Genomic DNA, 14,269 nt, shown 5'->3' with positions numbered 1-14,269 from the left:
CGCTGGGAGACGGGCGCGGGGGCGGGGCCGAGCCGGGGGCGGGGCGTGGAGCACGCGAGGCGTGTCTATGCAGACGAGGGCGCGCGGCACGCCGGGACACGGGCGCGGGGGCGGGGCCGAGCCGGGGGCGGACCGGAGGAGCGGGCGGGGCGAGTCTATGCAGATGAGGGCGCGCGGCACGCCGGGACACGGGCGCGGCGGCGGCGGGGCGGCGGGCGCGGGCGGCGGCGCGCGGCGGGGGCGCGGGCGGGGCCTGGGGCGGCGTCGGGGCGGCGGGGGCGGGCGCGGCGGGGGCTGTTCGGGGCGTGCGTGCGGTGTGCGTGCGGTGCGGGGCGGTGTGGGTGTGTCGGGGCGGGGTGGGTCGGGGGCGGGGGCATACTTACCTGGCAGGGGAGACACCATGATCAGGCAGGTGGTTTTCCCAGGGCGAGGCTCGTCCCTTGCACTCCGGGCGTGCTGACCCCTGCGATTTCCCCAAATGCGGGAAACTCGACTGCATAATTTGTGGTAGTGGGGGACTGCGTTCGCGCTCTCCCCTGGCTTGGCTGGTTCAAAGGCAGAGGTGTTTCTCCACTCTGGTGCTGCGGTATGTCCCCAGCATCGCGGCTCCCATGTCCCCAGCATCTCTCCCATGTCCCCAGCGCTGCTTCCCGTATCTGTGCCACTGCTCCATGCGATGCTGGGGACGTGGGAGCGGTGCTGGGGACACGCCGTGGGACCGCGGTCGGGGGGAGCAGGGCGCATCTCCGAGGCCAGATCCCGGCGCAGGCAGCAGCGCAGCCGCGTTGCGGCTCGGGCCGGTTCGCGTGGGATTTCCCCCCCCCCGGGCTGCTCCGGGCTGCGCCCCTGCGGGCAGCGGAGCCGCGTCGGGTCCCGCCGCGCTCGGAGCGGCCCCTCTGCGGCGGCTGCTCCCGGGGCCGGGCAGCGGCACCCTGCTCCCTCCGCAGCCCGGTCCCACGGTGTGTGCCCAGCACCGCTCCCGTGTCCCCAGCACCGCTCCCGTGTCCCCAGCGCTGCTCCCGTGTCCCCAGGATCGCATGGAGCAGTGGTGGGGACATGGGAGCAATGTTGGGGACATGGGAGAGATGCTGGGGACATGATGGGGAGCAACAAAGCTGGGGATATCGGAGCAGCGCCGGGAACATGGGAGCGATGCTGGGGACATACCGCAGCACCAGAGTGGAGAAACACCTCTGCCTTTGAACCAGCCAAGCCAGGGGAGAGCGCGAACGCAGTCCCCCACTACCACAAATTATGCAGTCGAGTTTCCCGCATTTGGGGAAATCGCAGGGGTCAGCACGCCCGGAGTGCAAGGGACGAGCCTCGCCCTGGGAAAACCACCTGCCTGATCATGGTGTCTCCCCTGCCAGGTAAGTATGCCCCCGACCCCGACCCACCCCGCCCCGACACACCCACACCGCCCCGCACCGCACGCACACCGCACGCCCGCCCCGAACAGCCCCCGCCGCGCCCGCCCCCGCCGCCCCGACGCCGCCCCAGGCCCCGCCCGCGCCCCCGCCGCGCGCCGCCGCCCGCGCCCGCCGCCCCGCCGCCGCCGCGCCCGTGTCCCGGCGTGCCGCGCGCCCTCATCTGCATAGACACGCCCCGCCCGCTCCACGCCCCGCCCCCGCCTCGGCCCCGCCTCCCGCGCCCGTGTCCCGGCGTGCCGCGCGCCCTTATCTGCATAGACACGCCCCGCCCGCTCCTCCGCCCCGCCCCCGGCTCCGCCCCGCCCCCCGCGCCCGTGTCCCGGCGTGCCGCGCGCCCTTATCTGCATAGACACGCCCCGCCTGCTCCACGCCCCGCCCCCGGCTCGGCCCCGCCCCCCGCGCCCGTGTCCCGGCGTGCCGCGCGCCCTCATCTGCATAGACACGCCCCGCCTGCTCCACGCCCCGCCCCGGCTCGGCCCCGCCTCCCGCGCCCGTGTCCCGGCGTGCCGCGCGCCCTCATCTGCATAGACACGCCCCGCCTGCCCCGCGCCCCGCCCCCGGCTCGGCCCCGCCCCCGCGGCAGCGCCCCGGGAGCCCCCGGCTCTGCCCTGGGGCCTCGCACGCGCCTACGGGCATCGCCGCGCGGTGCACACGCACGTGCACGTGCACAGGGACACGGGGGTGCACACGCACACGTGCTCACACCTGCACACACCGATTCACACACGGGTGAATGCACACATGCACACGCAGATGCACTCACACATGCACAGATTCACACGCACATGTGCTCAGACATGCACATGCGGATGGGCACCCACATGCACACGCGGGCACACGCACACGCCCTCAAAGTTGCACACGTGGATGGGCAAACACATGCACACACACACACACACACACACACACACACACACACACACACAAAGAGGCACACACGGATGCACAAGCACACGCGGATGCACGCACAGATGAACACACCTGCATACACAGATGCACACCCACGTGCACTCACGCATGCACATGGGGGTTCACATGCACATGCGGATGGGCACCCACACATGCGCACACGGATGCACTCACACATGTGCTCACAAATGCGTGCATGCACACATGCACTAAGGGGGGGCTCAGCAGGGCAGCTGGAGGCCCATAGCCAGCAGTGCCCCGCACCGGGGGCCGATACGGGGTCCAGTCTTGCTCAGCTGCTTCCTGAATGGCCTCGGTGGTGGGGCAGTGCCCCCCCCCACGCGTTTGCTGCTGGCCCCAGGGTGGGAGGAGGGGGGTGGGGCAGCGGGGGCCCGCGGGCAGCACAGCCAGGGGCCTCGAGGGGGGTGCAGAGACGGGCAGTAGTGGGGGACTGCGTTCGCGCTCTCCCCTGGCTTGAGCGGTTCAATAGCAGATGTGCTTTCTTAGCGTGGTTCTACGGTCTGTCCCCAGCACCGCTGCCACGTCCCCAGCATCGCATGGAGCAGTGGTGGGGATATGCGAGCAATGCTGGGGACATGCTGGGGTGCGACGATGCTGGGGACATGGGAGCAGCGCTGGGGACATGCCGGAGACCGGTGCTTGGGACACGGGAAGCAGCGCTGGGGATATGGGAGCGGTGCTGGGGACAAGGCAGTGGTGACCGCACATGGGAGCGATGCTAGAGACATGGGAGCAGCAGTGCGGACAAGCCGCAGCATCACAGTGGAAAAACACATCTGCCTTTGAACCAGCCAAGCCAGGGGAGAGCGCGAACGCAGTCCCCCACTACCACAAATTATGCAGTCGAGTTTCCCGCATTTGGGGAAATCGCAGGGGTCAGCACGCCCGGAGTGCAAGGGACGAGCCTCGCCCTGGGAAAACCACCTGCCTGATCATGGTGTCTCCCCTGCCAGGTAAGTATGCCCCCGCCCCCGACCCACCCCGCCCCGACACACCCACACCGCCCCGCACCGCACGCACACCGCACGCACGCCCCGAACAGCCCCCGCCGCGCCCGCCCCCGACGCCCCGACGCCGCCCCAGGCCCCGCCCGCGCCCCCGCCGCGCGCCGCCGCCCGCGCCCGCCGCCCCGCCGCCGCCGCGCCCGTGTCCCGGCGTGCCGCGCGCCCTCGTCTGCATAGACACGCCCCGCCCGCTCCACGCCCCGCCCCCGGCTCCGCCCCGCCCCCCGCGCCCGTGTCCCGGCGTGCCGCGCGCCCTCATCTGCATAGACACGCCCCGCCCGCTCCTCCGCCCCGCCCCCGGCTCCGCCCCGCCTCCCGCGCCCGTGTCCCGGCGTGCCGCGCGCCCTCATCTGCATAGACACGCCCCGCCTGCTCCACGCCCCGCCCCCGGCTCCGCCCCGCCGCCGCCGCGCCCGTGTCCCGGCGTGCCGCGCGCCCTCATCTGCATAGACACGCCCCGCCCGCTCCACGCCCCGCCCCCGCCTCGGCCCCGTCCCCCGCGCCCGTGTCCCGGCGTGCCGCGCGCCCTCATCTGCATAGACACGCCCCTCCCGCTCCACGCCCCGCCCCGGCCCGGCCCCCCCGCGGAGGGGGGCGGCAGCGGGTCTCCCACCGGCCCCGCAGGTGCCAACAGCCGCCCGGGCCGCGACGGGCCCCGCGCTGGGGGCGGCGGCTGCTGCTCTCCCGCCCGGCCCCGGTCGCGGCGCGGGCGCAGGGAGCTCTCCCGGCCCGGGGCCGGCGCGGGAGGTGCGAGACCCGGGTGAGCCCGGACCCTCGGCCCAGCCCCGCGCTACGTGTCCCGCCAGCGGGTCCCCGGGAGGCTCCGCGTCCCTTGGGGGTCCCACAGGACGCACCCGGGGCTCCACACCGCGTACCGCGCCGGGCCCCGCGCTGTGCCGCGAGGGGCTGCGGGCGCCGGGGTCGGAGCCGACGCTCACGGCTCGCCGTGCCCCCCCGCAGCAGGGCTTCGCCCCCCCGGGGACGACGGGCTCGAGGAGCGGCGATCCGTGAGTCCGGGCTGGCTGCTCCCGACCACCCTCTTCTCCTCCACGTGCCGGGAGACGGAGCCCGCGACGAGCTGCTGCGGGAGCTCTGCGGGGCCGGGGGGGGGGGGGGGCGGTGCCCCGCGGCTGCCCGGCTCCTGCTCGTCGCCCTCTGCGAGGGCGGGGGGGACGCTGGCTTCCTCCAGGCCTCGGCACCGCTCCCGATCCCCAGGCCCTTTCGGGGGTGGTCGAGCGCGGCCCTGCTGTCAAGGACGCTACGGAGCTGCCGCTGCCTGGAGGCAGCCGCTCAGCAGAGCTGGTGCAAACCCGGCTCCGCAGGAGCAGCTGGGCGTGCTGCAGCCGCAGGCCGCGCTGGGGCACGGGAGGCCCCTTCGCCCCCGGTCGAAGGCCCCCGCGGTGCTGCGGGCTGCAGAGACGGGAGCCCCCCGCCGCCTGCGCCCCGGTGCCTCGCGCCCCGCACGGAGCAGGTCCCGGCTTGGAGCAAGGGCTGCGCCGGGCGGCGGGACCTGGGACGCGGAGCTGCTCCCGCTGCGGGGCAGGGCGAGCTGCTGGCTCGGGAATCGCCTCCTCCTCCTCCTCCTCCTCCTCCTCCTCCTCCTCCTCCTCCTCCTCGTCAGGACCACGGGAGGCAGCGGCGGGACCAATGGGACGAGGACGCGTCCGTCAGCAGAAACCGCCGCAGCGAGGACAAGGAGAGACGCGGCCTGCCCGGGGACGGCGGTGGGACCCGGTGAGGAGCAGGAGACCCCAGGGCTGAGTAGTGCTGCTGGTCCGAACCAGCGCGAGGGGCGGAGAGCTTCCACGGGAAAGTCGTAACTGCCCGGGGCGGCTTTGTGCGGGGCCCCCCTCGGAGGCACCCGGCTCGAGCTGTAATTACGGCACGCGCGCCATTAACATTGATTTATTTAATTCGCTTCGATCTGGCTCCAAGACATCCAGGGTGAAGAGGACCAACGGGACGCTCCTGGATCCACGCTGGTGATTTCTCTCTCTCTCTCTCTCTCTCTCTCTCTCTCTCGATGAAAGTCGACAAGATCTGATCAAAACGTGCGGCCCGGGACTTGTTTCTCTAGCTGACGTAATCGCCATTGAGTTATCGCTGCAAACCACAGGCCTCGTCTCTTCTGTTAACAACTCATCCAACTGGCTGGCTGGTGTCGTTTCACCTTGATTCAGTCCAAGGGCGTCCCGCACTTGGTCGCTGGTCCCCAGGGGAGGGAGGTCGTCCCGAACGACTCCTTTCGGGCCGCGACGCTCGCTCGCAGGGCGAGTGCACCCCCGGCCCCGAGGCGTCCTCGGTCCGTGGCGAGGGACCGGGGAGGGCAACGGAGAGGCTGCGACGCGACGGGCGCCTGCGCCGTAAGCAGGGTTACGTCGCGGCCGCGAAGCGGTCGTGCGCCGCTATAGCCGCGGGAGCGTGCCGAGCTCGGGGCTGCAGCAGAGCAGGCGCGCAGGGCAGCGTACGCCGTCCCTCGTCCCTCCCGGGACAGCCGGGCTGGGTCCCATCCCGCCTCCTCCGCACGCTCCCGCGTCCCCCCCACGACCCCCGCGGTGGGGTGCCGGTCACCGGCCGTCCCCGTCTGTGAGCCGTGGCGGGTGTGGACAGGGGGGTTTGCAGAGCGACGAGACCGCAACGTCACACGAAACAGGGCCACGGAGAAGCAGAACCCCCGTGGGTCGGGTGGCCTTGTTGTCCGAAAAGCGGATTCGTTGCCCGGTGTGCAATAAGCCAATAATCACACACTCAGGAGAGACATTTGCTTATTTATTTCAGAGTTGCGCAAGCCTGGGTGCTGGGTGGTTTCCCACAAATCAACACCCCCCCCACTTTTCAAGTAGCATTTATACACACAAATTGCCAGATTTGCGACTTTCCCTTTTACACTGATTGGTTAGTGATTGCTCCATTCCCCGGGTCCCAGCCCTGCTCCTCAAGGTCCTGATCAGTTAACACTGCCCCAGCTGGGTCAGTAGCTGTTATCTCCCAAGGTCCTGAGGAAGAGGACATAATCCAGACCCCTTAATTAACACTGATTCAGCAGTGAGAGGAGGCTTTGCTCCCCAAGGTCCTGGCGCCCAAGCAGGCCTTATTTCTCAGCCTTGGCATCCTCCCTTCCGGAGAGTGGGGCACAGGACTGCAGACTGCTTGTAACTCCCTCATCTTTCCAGCCTGCACCAGCTCTGGGGCCCTTTCTCACCGAACTAGGAGCGCGGCCTAAGGCTTCAGCAAATTTAGCTACTCCTGCTAAGCAAATTCTATCTAAGACAGAAGTTATCCAAATCTACCTGCTTCAGACATTCTTCCCGAGCTTCTCAGGGTTGCATTGTAACAGCACCAGCGACATGTTCTAACTGTTTATGATCCGAGTTACCGCCCCGGGACACCGGCTGGGCCCAGCAGCCACCCTGGAGCCGCCGGGACACGGGCGCGGGGGGCGGGGCCGAGCCGGGGGCGGGGCGTGGAGCGGGCGGGGCGTGTCTATGCAGATGAGGGCGCGCGGCACGCCGGGACACGGGCGCGGGAGGCGGGGCGGAGCCGGGGGCGGGGCGGAGGAGCGGGCGGGGCGTGTCTATGCAGATGAGGGCGCGCGGCACGCCGGGACACGGGCGCGGGGGGCGGGGCGGAGCCGGGGGCGGGGCGTGGAGCGGGCGGGGCGTGTCTATGCAGACGAGGGCGCGCGGCACGCCGGGACACGGGCGCGGCGGCGGCGGGGCGGCGGGCGCGGGCGGCGGCGCGCGGCGGGGGCGCGGGCGGGGCCTGGGGCGGCGTCGGGGCGTCGGGGGCGGGCGCGGCGGGGGCTGTTCGGGGCGTGCGTGCGGTGTGCGTGCGGTGCGGGGCGGTGTGGGTGTGTCGGGGCGGGGTGGGTCGGGGGCATACTTACCTGGCAGGGGAGACACCATGATCAGGCAGGTGGTTTTCCCAGGGCGAGGCTCGTCCCTTGCACTCCGGGCGTGCTGACCCCTGCGATTTCCCCAAATGCGGGAAACTCGACTGCATAATTTGTGGTAGTGGGGGACTGCGTTCGCGCTCTCCCCTGGCTTGGCTGGTTCAAAGGCAGATGTATTATTCCACTCGGGTGCTGCGGCTAGTCCGCAGCGTTGCTCCCATGTCCCTAGCATCGCTCCCGCGTCCCCAGCACCGCTCCCGTATCTGTGCCACTGCTCCATGCGATGCTGGGGACACGGGAGCGGTGCTGGGGACACGCCGTGGGACCGGGCTGGGGGGGGAGCAGGGCGCATCTCCGAGGCCAGATCCCGGCGCAGGCAGCAGCGCAGCCGCGTTGCCGCTCGGGCCCGATCGCGTGGGATTTTCCCCCCCGGGCTGCTCCGGGCTGCGCCCCTGCGGGCAGCGGAGCCGCGTCGGGTCCCGCCGCGCTCGGAGCGGCCCCTCTGCGGCGGCTGCTCCCGGGGCCGGGCAGCGGCACCCTGCTCCCTCCGCAGCCCGGTCCCACGGCGTGTCCCCAGCACCGCTCCCGTGTCCCCAGCACCGCTCCCATGTCCCCAGCATCGCTGATATGTCCCCAGCGCTGCTCCCATGTCCCCAGCATCGCTGATATGTCCCCAGGACCGCTCCCATGTCCCCAGCGCTGCTCCCGTGTCCCCAGGATCGCATGGAGCAGCGGTGGGGATATGGGAGCGATGTTGGGGACATGCTGGGGAGCGATACTAGGGACATGTTACCAATGTCGGGACATGCTGCAGAGTGATGCTGGGGACATGGGAGCAGCGATGCTGGGGACATACCGCAGCACCAGAGCGGAAAAACACCTCTGCCTTTGAACCAGCCAAGCCAGGGGAGAGCGCGAACGCAGTCCCCCACTACCACAAATTATGCAGTCGAGTTTCCCGCATTTGGGGAAATCGCAGGGGTCAGCACGCCCGGAGTGCAAGGGACGAGCCTCGCCCTGGGAAAACCACCTGCCTGATCATGGTGTCTCCCCTGCCAGGTAAGTATGCCCCCGACCCCGACCCACCCCGCCCCGACACACCCACACCGCCCCGCACCGCACGCACACCGCACGCACATCCCGAACAGCCCCCGCCGCGCCCGCCCCCGACGCCCCGACGCCGCCCCAGGCCCCGCCCGCGCCCCCGCCGCGCGCCGCCGCCCGCGCCCGCCGCCCCGCCGCCGCCGCGCCCGTGTCCCGGCGTGCCGCGCGCCCTCATCTGCATAGACACGCCCCGCCCGCTCCACGCCCCGCCCCCGCCTCGGCCCCGCCCCCGGCGCCCGTGTCCCGGCGTGCCGCGCGCCCTCATCTGCATAGACACGCCCCGCCCGCTCCTCCGCCCCGCCCCCGGCTCGGCCCCGCCCCCCGCGCCCGTGTCCCGGCGTGCCGCGCGCCCTCATCTGCATAGACACGCCCCGCCCGCTCCACGCCCCGCCCCCGGCTCGGCCCCGCCTCCCGCGCCCGTGTCCCGGCGTGCCGCGCGCCCTCATCTGCATAGACACATCCCCGCCGGCTCCACGCCCCGCCCTCGCCCCGCCCCCCGCGCCCGTGTCCCGGCGTGCCGCGCGCCCTCATCTGCATAGACACGCCCCCGCCTGCTCCTCCGCCCCGCCCCTCTCCGCCGTCCCCCGCCGCGCCCGGCCCCGGGGGAGGAAGACGCGCCCGCGCAGCGCAATGGTCAGAACCGGGGTTTCCCGAGCAGAAGGGCGCGGCGCTGCGCCGGGACCGTTGTGGACGGTCACTAAGTGGTGGCACCGTGCAGAGCAGGTGCAGCAGGACCAACAGCAACAGCTTTTATCGCCCACCCCGGGTCCATATCTGGGCCCGACCCGCCCGAGCAGGGCACTAAGCGCTGCTCCGTGGGCGCTTGGGGCTCCGCCGCACGGCGCCTGGGCCCGGGGATGCCCCGGGCGGCTGCTGGAGACACCAGTGCATCCGGGGCTGTTTGGGGCAGCCCTGCCCGCGGGCCCGGACCTTCGCAGGCAACCGGCCCCTTTCCACCCTTTTCCCGCCCCCGGCCTCCATCCTTCCCCTGGCCTCCCCGGGGACGTCTCGCCCGCCCCCGCGGCCCGGGCGGCACGCAGCCCCCGGCCTCTGCCACACCAGCGAGGGCAGACGCGGTGCGTCACGGGCACGGGGTTTATTCAGGGTCCGCGCAGCGGCCCGCGCTACTGCTCCACGTTCTTGACGCGCAGGACGACGGGCACCGAGGTGCAGGGGATCATGCCCAAGTCCGTGATGACCATATCCACCAGGTCGGGCGGCGTCACGTCGTAGACCAGGTTGAGGAGGCGCAGGGACTTGTTCTCGGCCCAGCCGCTGAGCTGGGCCTGCCCCTGCCGCAGCACCACCAGGTCGTCGGGGTCGTCTGCAGGGAGAGGGGGAGATGCAGCCGGCAGGGCCAGGGAGAGCACAGGCACCTCTCCGTCCTCCTCGGGAGGCGACCGGCAGCCCGCTCCCCCGGAGACGGACAGCGGGGCAGCCCAGCCCGGCCCGGCCCGCAGCCGGCGGAGGGAGGGGGCGAAGCCGTACCCAGCTCGTTGGAGACGAAGGAGTCGGTCTGCACCCGCTCGCAGAACTTGTAGGTCTCGCAGCACACCAGCACGGGCACGTTGTAAGCCTTGGAGACCAGCGCTATCTGGGACGTCCCCACGCGGGACATAACGGAGCCGTTGGCCAGGAGCGCGTGAGCACCCAGCAGCACTTTGGTCACCTGTCAGGGACGCGCAGGGACCCATCAGTGCCTTTTACCGCCCTGCGGCCTCCTCGGTGCCTGCCGGCCCCCTCGGCGCAGCCCCCGCCCGCGCCTCACCTCGGGCAGCACGTAGGAGATGGCGTTGATCATCACGTAGGTGCAGCGAATGCCCTTGCGCACCAGCCGCCGCAGCGTGTCCCGGCCTTCCAGCCGCGGCCGGCTGTCCACCACGATCACGCGGAAGGCGCGGCCCTTCTCGGCGTGGGCGTTGCACAGCGTGCGGTTCACCAGCGAGGAGCTGAGGGACGCGAGTGAGGCGGCTGCTCCGGCCAGCCCGGCCGCCCCGCTGCCCCCCGTGACGAGCGCTGCCCCGTCCCAGAGCCCTCCCGCGGCACGCGTGTCCCGAGCCCCCGCTCCCTGCTCCTCGGGGGACACCCCCGCGGCGCGCGGCGCTCAGCCTGGCTGCCCTGGCTCTCCTCTTACCAGCCGTACACCAGGATCACGTCGTTGTCATTGATCTTCTCAAAGGCGGATTTAGAAATAGCTTCAGCTGCCAGAATGATCTTCTCCCGCAGATACTTCTCGATCGCGTCCTGCAGCTTCTCCTTGGCCTGGGGAGACGGTGCCGTCGCAGGCAGCGCAGCCCTGCCACGCTCCGCGCGCCCTTTGCCCCTCGCGGCCTCGAGGCCGGTCGGACAGACGCCACCGCCCTGCCCTCGCCCCGCGGCCCCTGGGCTCCCGGGGGACTTTGCACAGGACACAGCTGGGCACGGACAAACGCGTCCTTCCCCACCCGTGGCTCTGCTGACACTCAAACTGGGCACACAGGGGTCCTGGGGGACAGGGGCGCCGGGTGCCAGGTGCTCTGCCTGCCCTGCTGCTGGGACCGCGCCGGCCAGAGCCGCCCACACGTGCTGCAGCCGTTCGAGAGCCATTTCTCAACCCAGTGCAACGCTGGCTGCTGGCCAGTGCTGCATTCACCGGCAGCGCGGGCTTTCCGTGTCACACCGCTGCTCTCGGCGAGCTCCCGTCCCACCAGCACCGAGGCACCGGCTGCCCGGCGTCACCGCAGCCCACCCCGACCCCCAGCCCCGCTGGGCCGCGCCTGCTCGCGGAGGGAGCGGGTCCGGCCGCGTCCCCGGGTCCGCAGCGGGGCATCTTCAGCTCCCTGCAGCGCTGCTCCCGCCTGCCTCCACCTCCTCTCCCTGCCCCACTGCCGCCGGGGCCCTTTCCCCCTCCGCACGCGCCTGCGGCCGCTGCCCTCGGCTCCCCGCTGCCCTCGGCGGCCGGAGGACGGGCACCCGCCGCGCGCGGGAGCCGCTCACCTCCTCCTCTCGCAGCGTGTCGGGGAGGCAGGAAATCTCCTTCTTGAGGAACTTGATGGCGTTGCCCATGCTGGCGGAGAGGGGGCGGCACTGGTTCAGGAAACTGCGGGAAGGAGACGGGCTCAGCTCCAGAGCAGCCTGCGGGGCAAGGAAGGGCCAGGGAAGGGGCAGCGGGGCAGGGAGGCGGGCAGGGAGGCAGAACCCAGAGCCGCCGGAAAGCCCAGCCGCCGTCGGGTGAACCCCGGCCTCGGGAGGGACTGACGGGCCGCGCTCAGCGCAGCTCCGGCCCCTGCTCCGGCACGGGGAGCCCTCACCTGATGTGCGGCTTCAGCTTGGCCACCAGGTCCCGCGACAGCTCCTCGTTGGGGGGCGTCGAGTAATCCCGGATCAGCTGGGATGAGAAGGAAGAGCGCGTGAGCGCGGGGCAGCTGCTCCCACGTCCGCCTGCTCCCGAGGGGCCGTGGGCTGGGCACGGGGATGAGCTGCACGGGGCGATGTCCTCGCGCAGGGGAGCGGGGATGTGCGAGCTGCAGCGGGAGCTGCACCAGGGCAGGGCAGGGCAGGGCAGGGCAGGGTGTCCCCAACCACGGCTCCAGAACGGGAAGGGAGCGAGGGAGAAGCTGGCTGTACGGCCCTAGCTCCAGGACTCAGGGAACAGGCAGAGTGCTGCCCGGTGGGCACGGGCGCTTGCGTACCTGCTTGAAGACTTCCAGCAGCGCAATGCAACGGGCATTGGAGCCGTTGATGATCCCCTGGGAGTACTGGAGGCCAAGACGCACCACGGCCGGGTGGATGACCGTGGAGGGGATGCTGCAGGCACAAACACGAGGGAGGTGTCAGCGCCGTCGCTCCGCAGCCCAGTGAAAACCACCCCATTGCCAGGCCCCTGCCCAAACAGCCCGAGGACGCCCCAAGAGCAGAGCTGCCAGCCAGGCGCCTACTTGCTCTGCGACCCAGGGAGTGGAGCTAACCCCAGGGCCCCCCTCCTACGGCCCTGCGCTCCCCGAGGGCAGCTCTCCTCCCGTCGGACGGGACAACCCGCTGCCCCCATTCCACTCCCCAAAGCTTCTGACAGGGGCTCCCCTACGGATCAAGCCCGGACCAGGGCACCCTTTCACTTTGGACCATCCTGCAAACAGGCCACAGCAGAGCCAGGCAGTCGCCAGGGGCTGGGGCTGGGGAGGCCACGTACCTCATCTGCTGAGTCAGGGGCTTCTTCCGGCTGTACTGGTGCAAGTGGGAGAACAGGTTGACCTTGGTGCCGTAGTCCTGCCTCAGAGGGACCTGCAGCCAAGCAGCGTCAGCGATGACTTGTCCGGCGTCCCCGCACTGCCCCGCTCGCTCCAGCACCACCCATCGCCCCCAGTAGCACACCAGAGGCCCCCCCCGCCCAGCCGAGAGCGAGCCCTGCTCCCTGCCACGCACACGGCCTGACCCCCGCCCCGCGCACGGCTGCCCGGCGGCACGCGGCCCCTTCCCGTGCCCAGCCCTCCTCCGACCTGCTGACGCTCCAGCTTTTTGGCCAGCTTTTTCTGGGCAGCGGGGTCATCCACCTGCACGTGCTCGGGCAGCCGCTTCACCGCTGCGAGGAGAGCGGAGAGGGCGGCGTGAGGCGGTGCCGCCCCGGTGCAGCCCCACGCGCTGCCCCTCACGCGGGAGACGCGCAACGCATCAGCACCCCGCGCCCCAGGGAAACGCCGCAGGGACGGGGTGGGGCGGGCGCTGCCCTGCGTCCCGCACACCCTGCAAAGCCCCGGCCCCCCGCCCTGCTCGCCCCCCCGCGGCACCACGGTCCTTACCGGACTGAGGCTCGGTGGGGGTCAGCCTGGGCTTGGCCGGCGTCGCTGCCTGGCTCTGCTCTGCCTTCTTGGCCTGCTTCTGGGCCCGCTCGGCCTCCTGCTTGGCCCGGCGCTCCGCTCGCAGCTCAGCTTTGCTCTTGCCCCCCGCGGGCTTCTCGGTGCTGGCGAGGCCATCGGCCAAGGCCGGGGGGGACGCGGGGTGTGCAGCCGCTGTGCGAGGAGCGGAGAAGTCTGCGCCCAGCCTTCCTCACCGGGAGACGCAGCGCGGCCCGCGGCGAGGAGATCGGCCTCTGCGCGAGGCTCTGCCCTCAGCAGGGCGGGTGGGACCGACCCTCCATCTCCAGCACCACCGAGCCCCGGTGCAGCAGGCAGGGGAGCTCCAGGCCAGGCTGCTTTCGGGGGGAAGGGACAGGCCTCGCCGAGGGCTGGCGGGGACGGGGGCTCGGAGGAACGGGCCACCCTGGAGCTCCCGCCGTGGCACCCCCCCCGGGGGACATTTGGGCTGGGGGCTCTTGGGGACAGTCCGAGGGGCGATCCCGGCCCCGGGGGCCGCCCAAGGGCCTCGGCTCGGGGCTGCCCGGGGCGGGGAAGGACTCACCCGGGGGCTGCCCCGGCTCGCAGGGCGCCCCCGCCTCGGGGGGCTCCGCTCCCGGGCCCTTCTCGCTCCTCTTCTTCTTCTTCTGCTGCTTCTTCTCCTTCCGCAGCTGCAGCTTCTCCTGCCGAGACGCCTCCGGGCCCTGCGGGGCAGCGTCAGGCAGCGCCCGGCCCCGCACCCGGGACCCCGGGCCTGGCCCCAGCCCCCCCCGGCCCCGCTCACCTGCGCTCCCGCCGGCGCCGCTGCCTCGGGGCCCGCGCCTGGAACAGGGGGAGCCGTGAGCGGCGGGGACCGGGCGGCCTCCACCTCCGCGGGGCCCCGGGGTCGCGATCCCGGCCCCGGCCCCGGCCCGCACTCACCGCCCGGCGCCGCTCGCTCCGCCATGGCGCCTCCCGCCGCGCGGCGGCCCCTGCCGGCCGGAGGGTGGCACTGCCTGGCCGGGCCGGGGCGGGGCCTCTGCGTGACGTGTCGTGACGCCAGCACGCGGCCCGCGTGACGCGAGGCGACGTGCGCTAGGACCGCGGCGTCAGTGCCGTGGG

The 14,269-nt window shown here is 72.0% G+C and overlaps 1 protein-coding gene and 5 non-coding genes across 7 annotated transcripts; 2 read left to right on the top strand and 4 right to left on the bottom strand.

Annotated features, from left to right (window-relative positions):
• The first annotated feature begins 375 nt into the window (after positions 1–375).
• LOC135328053 (U1 spliceosomal RNA) lies at positions 376–539 on the top strand. Its single transcript, XR_010388779.1, has one exon. It is a non-coding gene; the product is annotated as a U1 spliceosomal RNA (small nuclear RNA).
• Positions 540–1,214: 675 nt separating this feature from the next.
• On the bottom strand, positions 1,215–1,378 carry LOC135328052 (U1 spliceosomal RNA). Its single transcript, XR_010388778.1, has one exon. It is a non-coding gene; the product is annotated as a U1 spliceosomal RNA (small nuclear RNA).
• A 1,779-nt stretch (positions 1,379–3,157) lies between these two features.
• On the bottom strand, positions 3,158–3,321 carry LOC135328051 (U1 spliceosomal RNA). Its single transcript, XR_010388776.1, has one exon. It is a non-coding gene; the product is annotated as a U1 spliceosomal RNA (small nuclear RNA).
• A 3,921-nt stretch (positions 3,322–7,242) lies between these two features.
• Positions 7,243–7,406, top strand: LOC135328046 (U1 spliceosomal RNA). Its single transcript, XR_010388772.1, has one exon. It is a non-coding gene; the product is annotated as a U1 spliceosomal RNA (small nuclear RNA).
• Positions 7,407–8,159: 753 nt separating this feature from the next.
• LOC135328035 (U1 spliceosomal RNA) lies at positions 8,160–8,323 on the bottom strand. Its single transcript, XR_010388761.1, has one exon. It is a non-coding gene; the product is annotated as a U1 spliceosomal RNA (small nuclear RNA).
• Positions 8,324–9,441: 1,118 nt separating this feature from the next.
• Positions 9,442–14,207, bottom strand: EIF2B4 (eukaryotic translation initiation factor 2B subunit delta). 2 transcript variants are annotated; one of them, XM_064508129.1, is made up of 13 exons: positions 14,090–14,207; positions 13,953–13,990; positions 13,734–13,872; positions 13,136–13,345; positions 12,836–12,918; positions 12,529–12,620; positions 12,032–12,146; positions 11,651–11,727; positions 11,337–11,439; positions 10,495–10,622; positions 10,129–10,309; positions 9,849–10,029; positions 9,442–9,684 (listed from the first exon to the last, which is right to left on the bottom strand). In XM_064508129.1, the coding sequence occupies exons 1-13, from the start codon at positions 14,112–14,114 to the stop codon at positions 9,485–9,487; spliced, it is 1,572 nt and encodes a 523-aa protein (XP_064364199.1). In that variant the 5' UTR covers positions 14,115–14,207; the 3' UTR covers positions 9,442–9,484. The 2 variants fall into 2 exon arrangements, with proteins under 2 accessions (XP_064364199.1, XP_064364198.1); XM_064508128.1 differs by having other exon boundaries at positions 13,953–14,178.
• Between the last annotated feature and the right edge of the window lie 62 nt (positions 14,208–14,269).

The sequence above is a fragment of the Dromaius novaehollandiae genome, chromosome 3 (genome assembly GCF_036370855.1).
Source record: "Dromaius novaehollandiae isolate bDroNov1 chromosome 3, bDroNov1.hap1, whole genome shotgun sequence".
NCBI lineage: Eukaryota > Metazoa > Chordata > Aves > Casuariiformes > Dromaiidae > Dromaius > Dromaius novaehollandiae.
The sequence above is the reverse complement of the archived record's forward strand: the minus strand, read 5'-3'. Positions and strand labels throughout refer to the sequence as shown.

Excerpts from the sequence above, each read along its gene's own strand:
- EIF2B4 (XM_064508128.1), bottom strand. The coding sequence starts at position 14,114 with ATGGCGGAGCGAGCGGCGCCGGGCGGTGAGTGCGGGCCGGGGCCGGGG. Across the intron at positions 13,346-13,733 it reads CGAGCCGGGGCAGCCCCCGG|CGGCTGCACACCCCGCGTCC; the intron begins GTGAGTCCTTCC and ends CTCCTCGCACAG. Across the intron at positions 9,685-9,848 it reads CTTCGTCTCCAACGAGCTGG|ACGACCCCGACGACCTGGTG; the intron begins GTACGGCTTCGC and ends CTCTCCCTGCAG.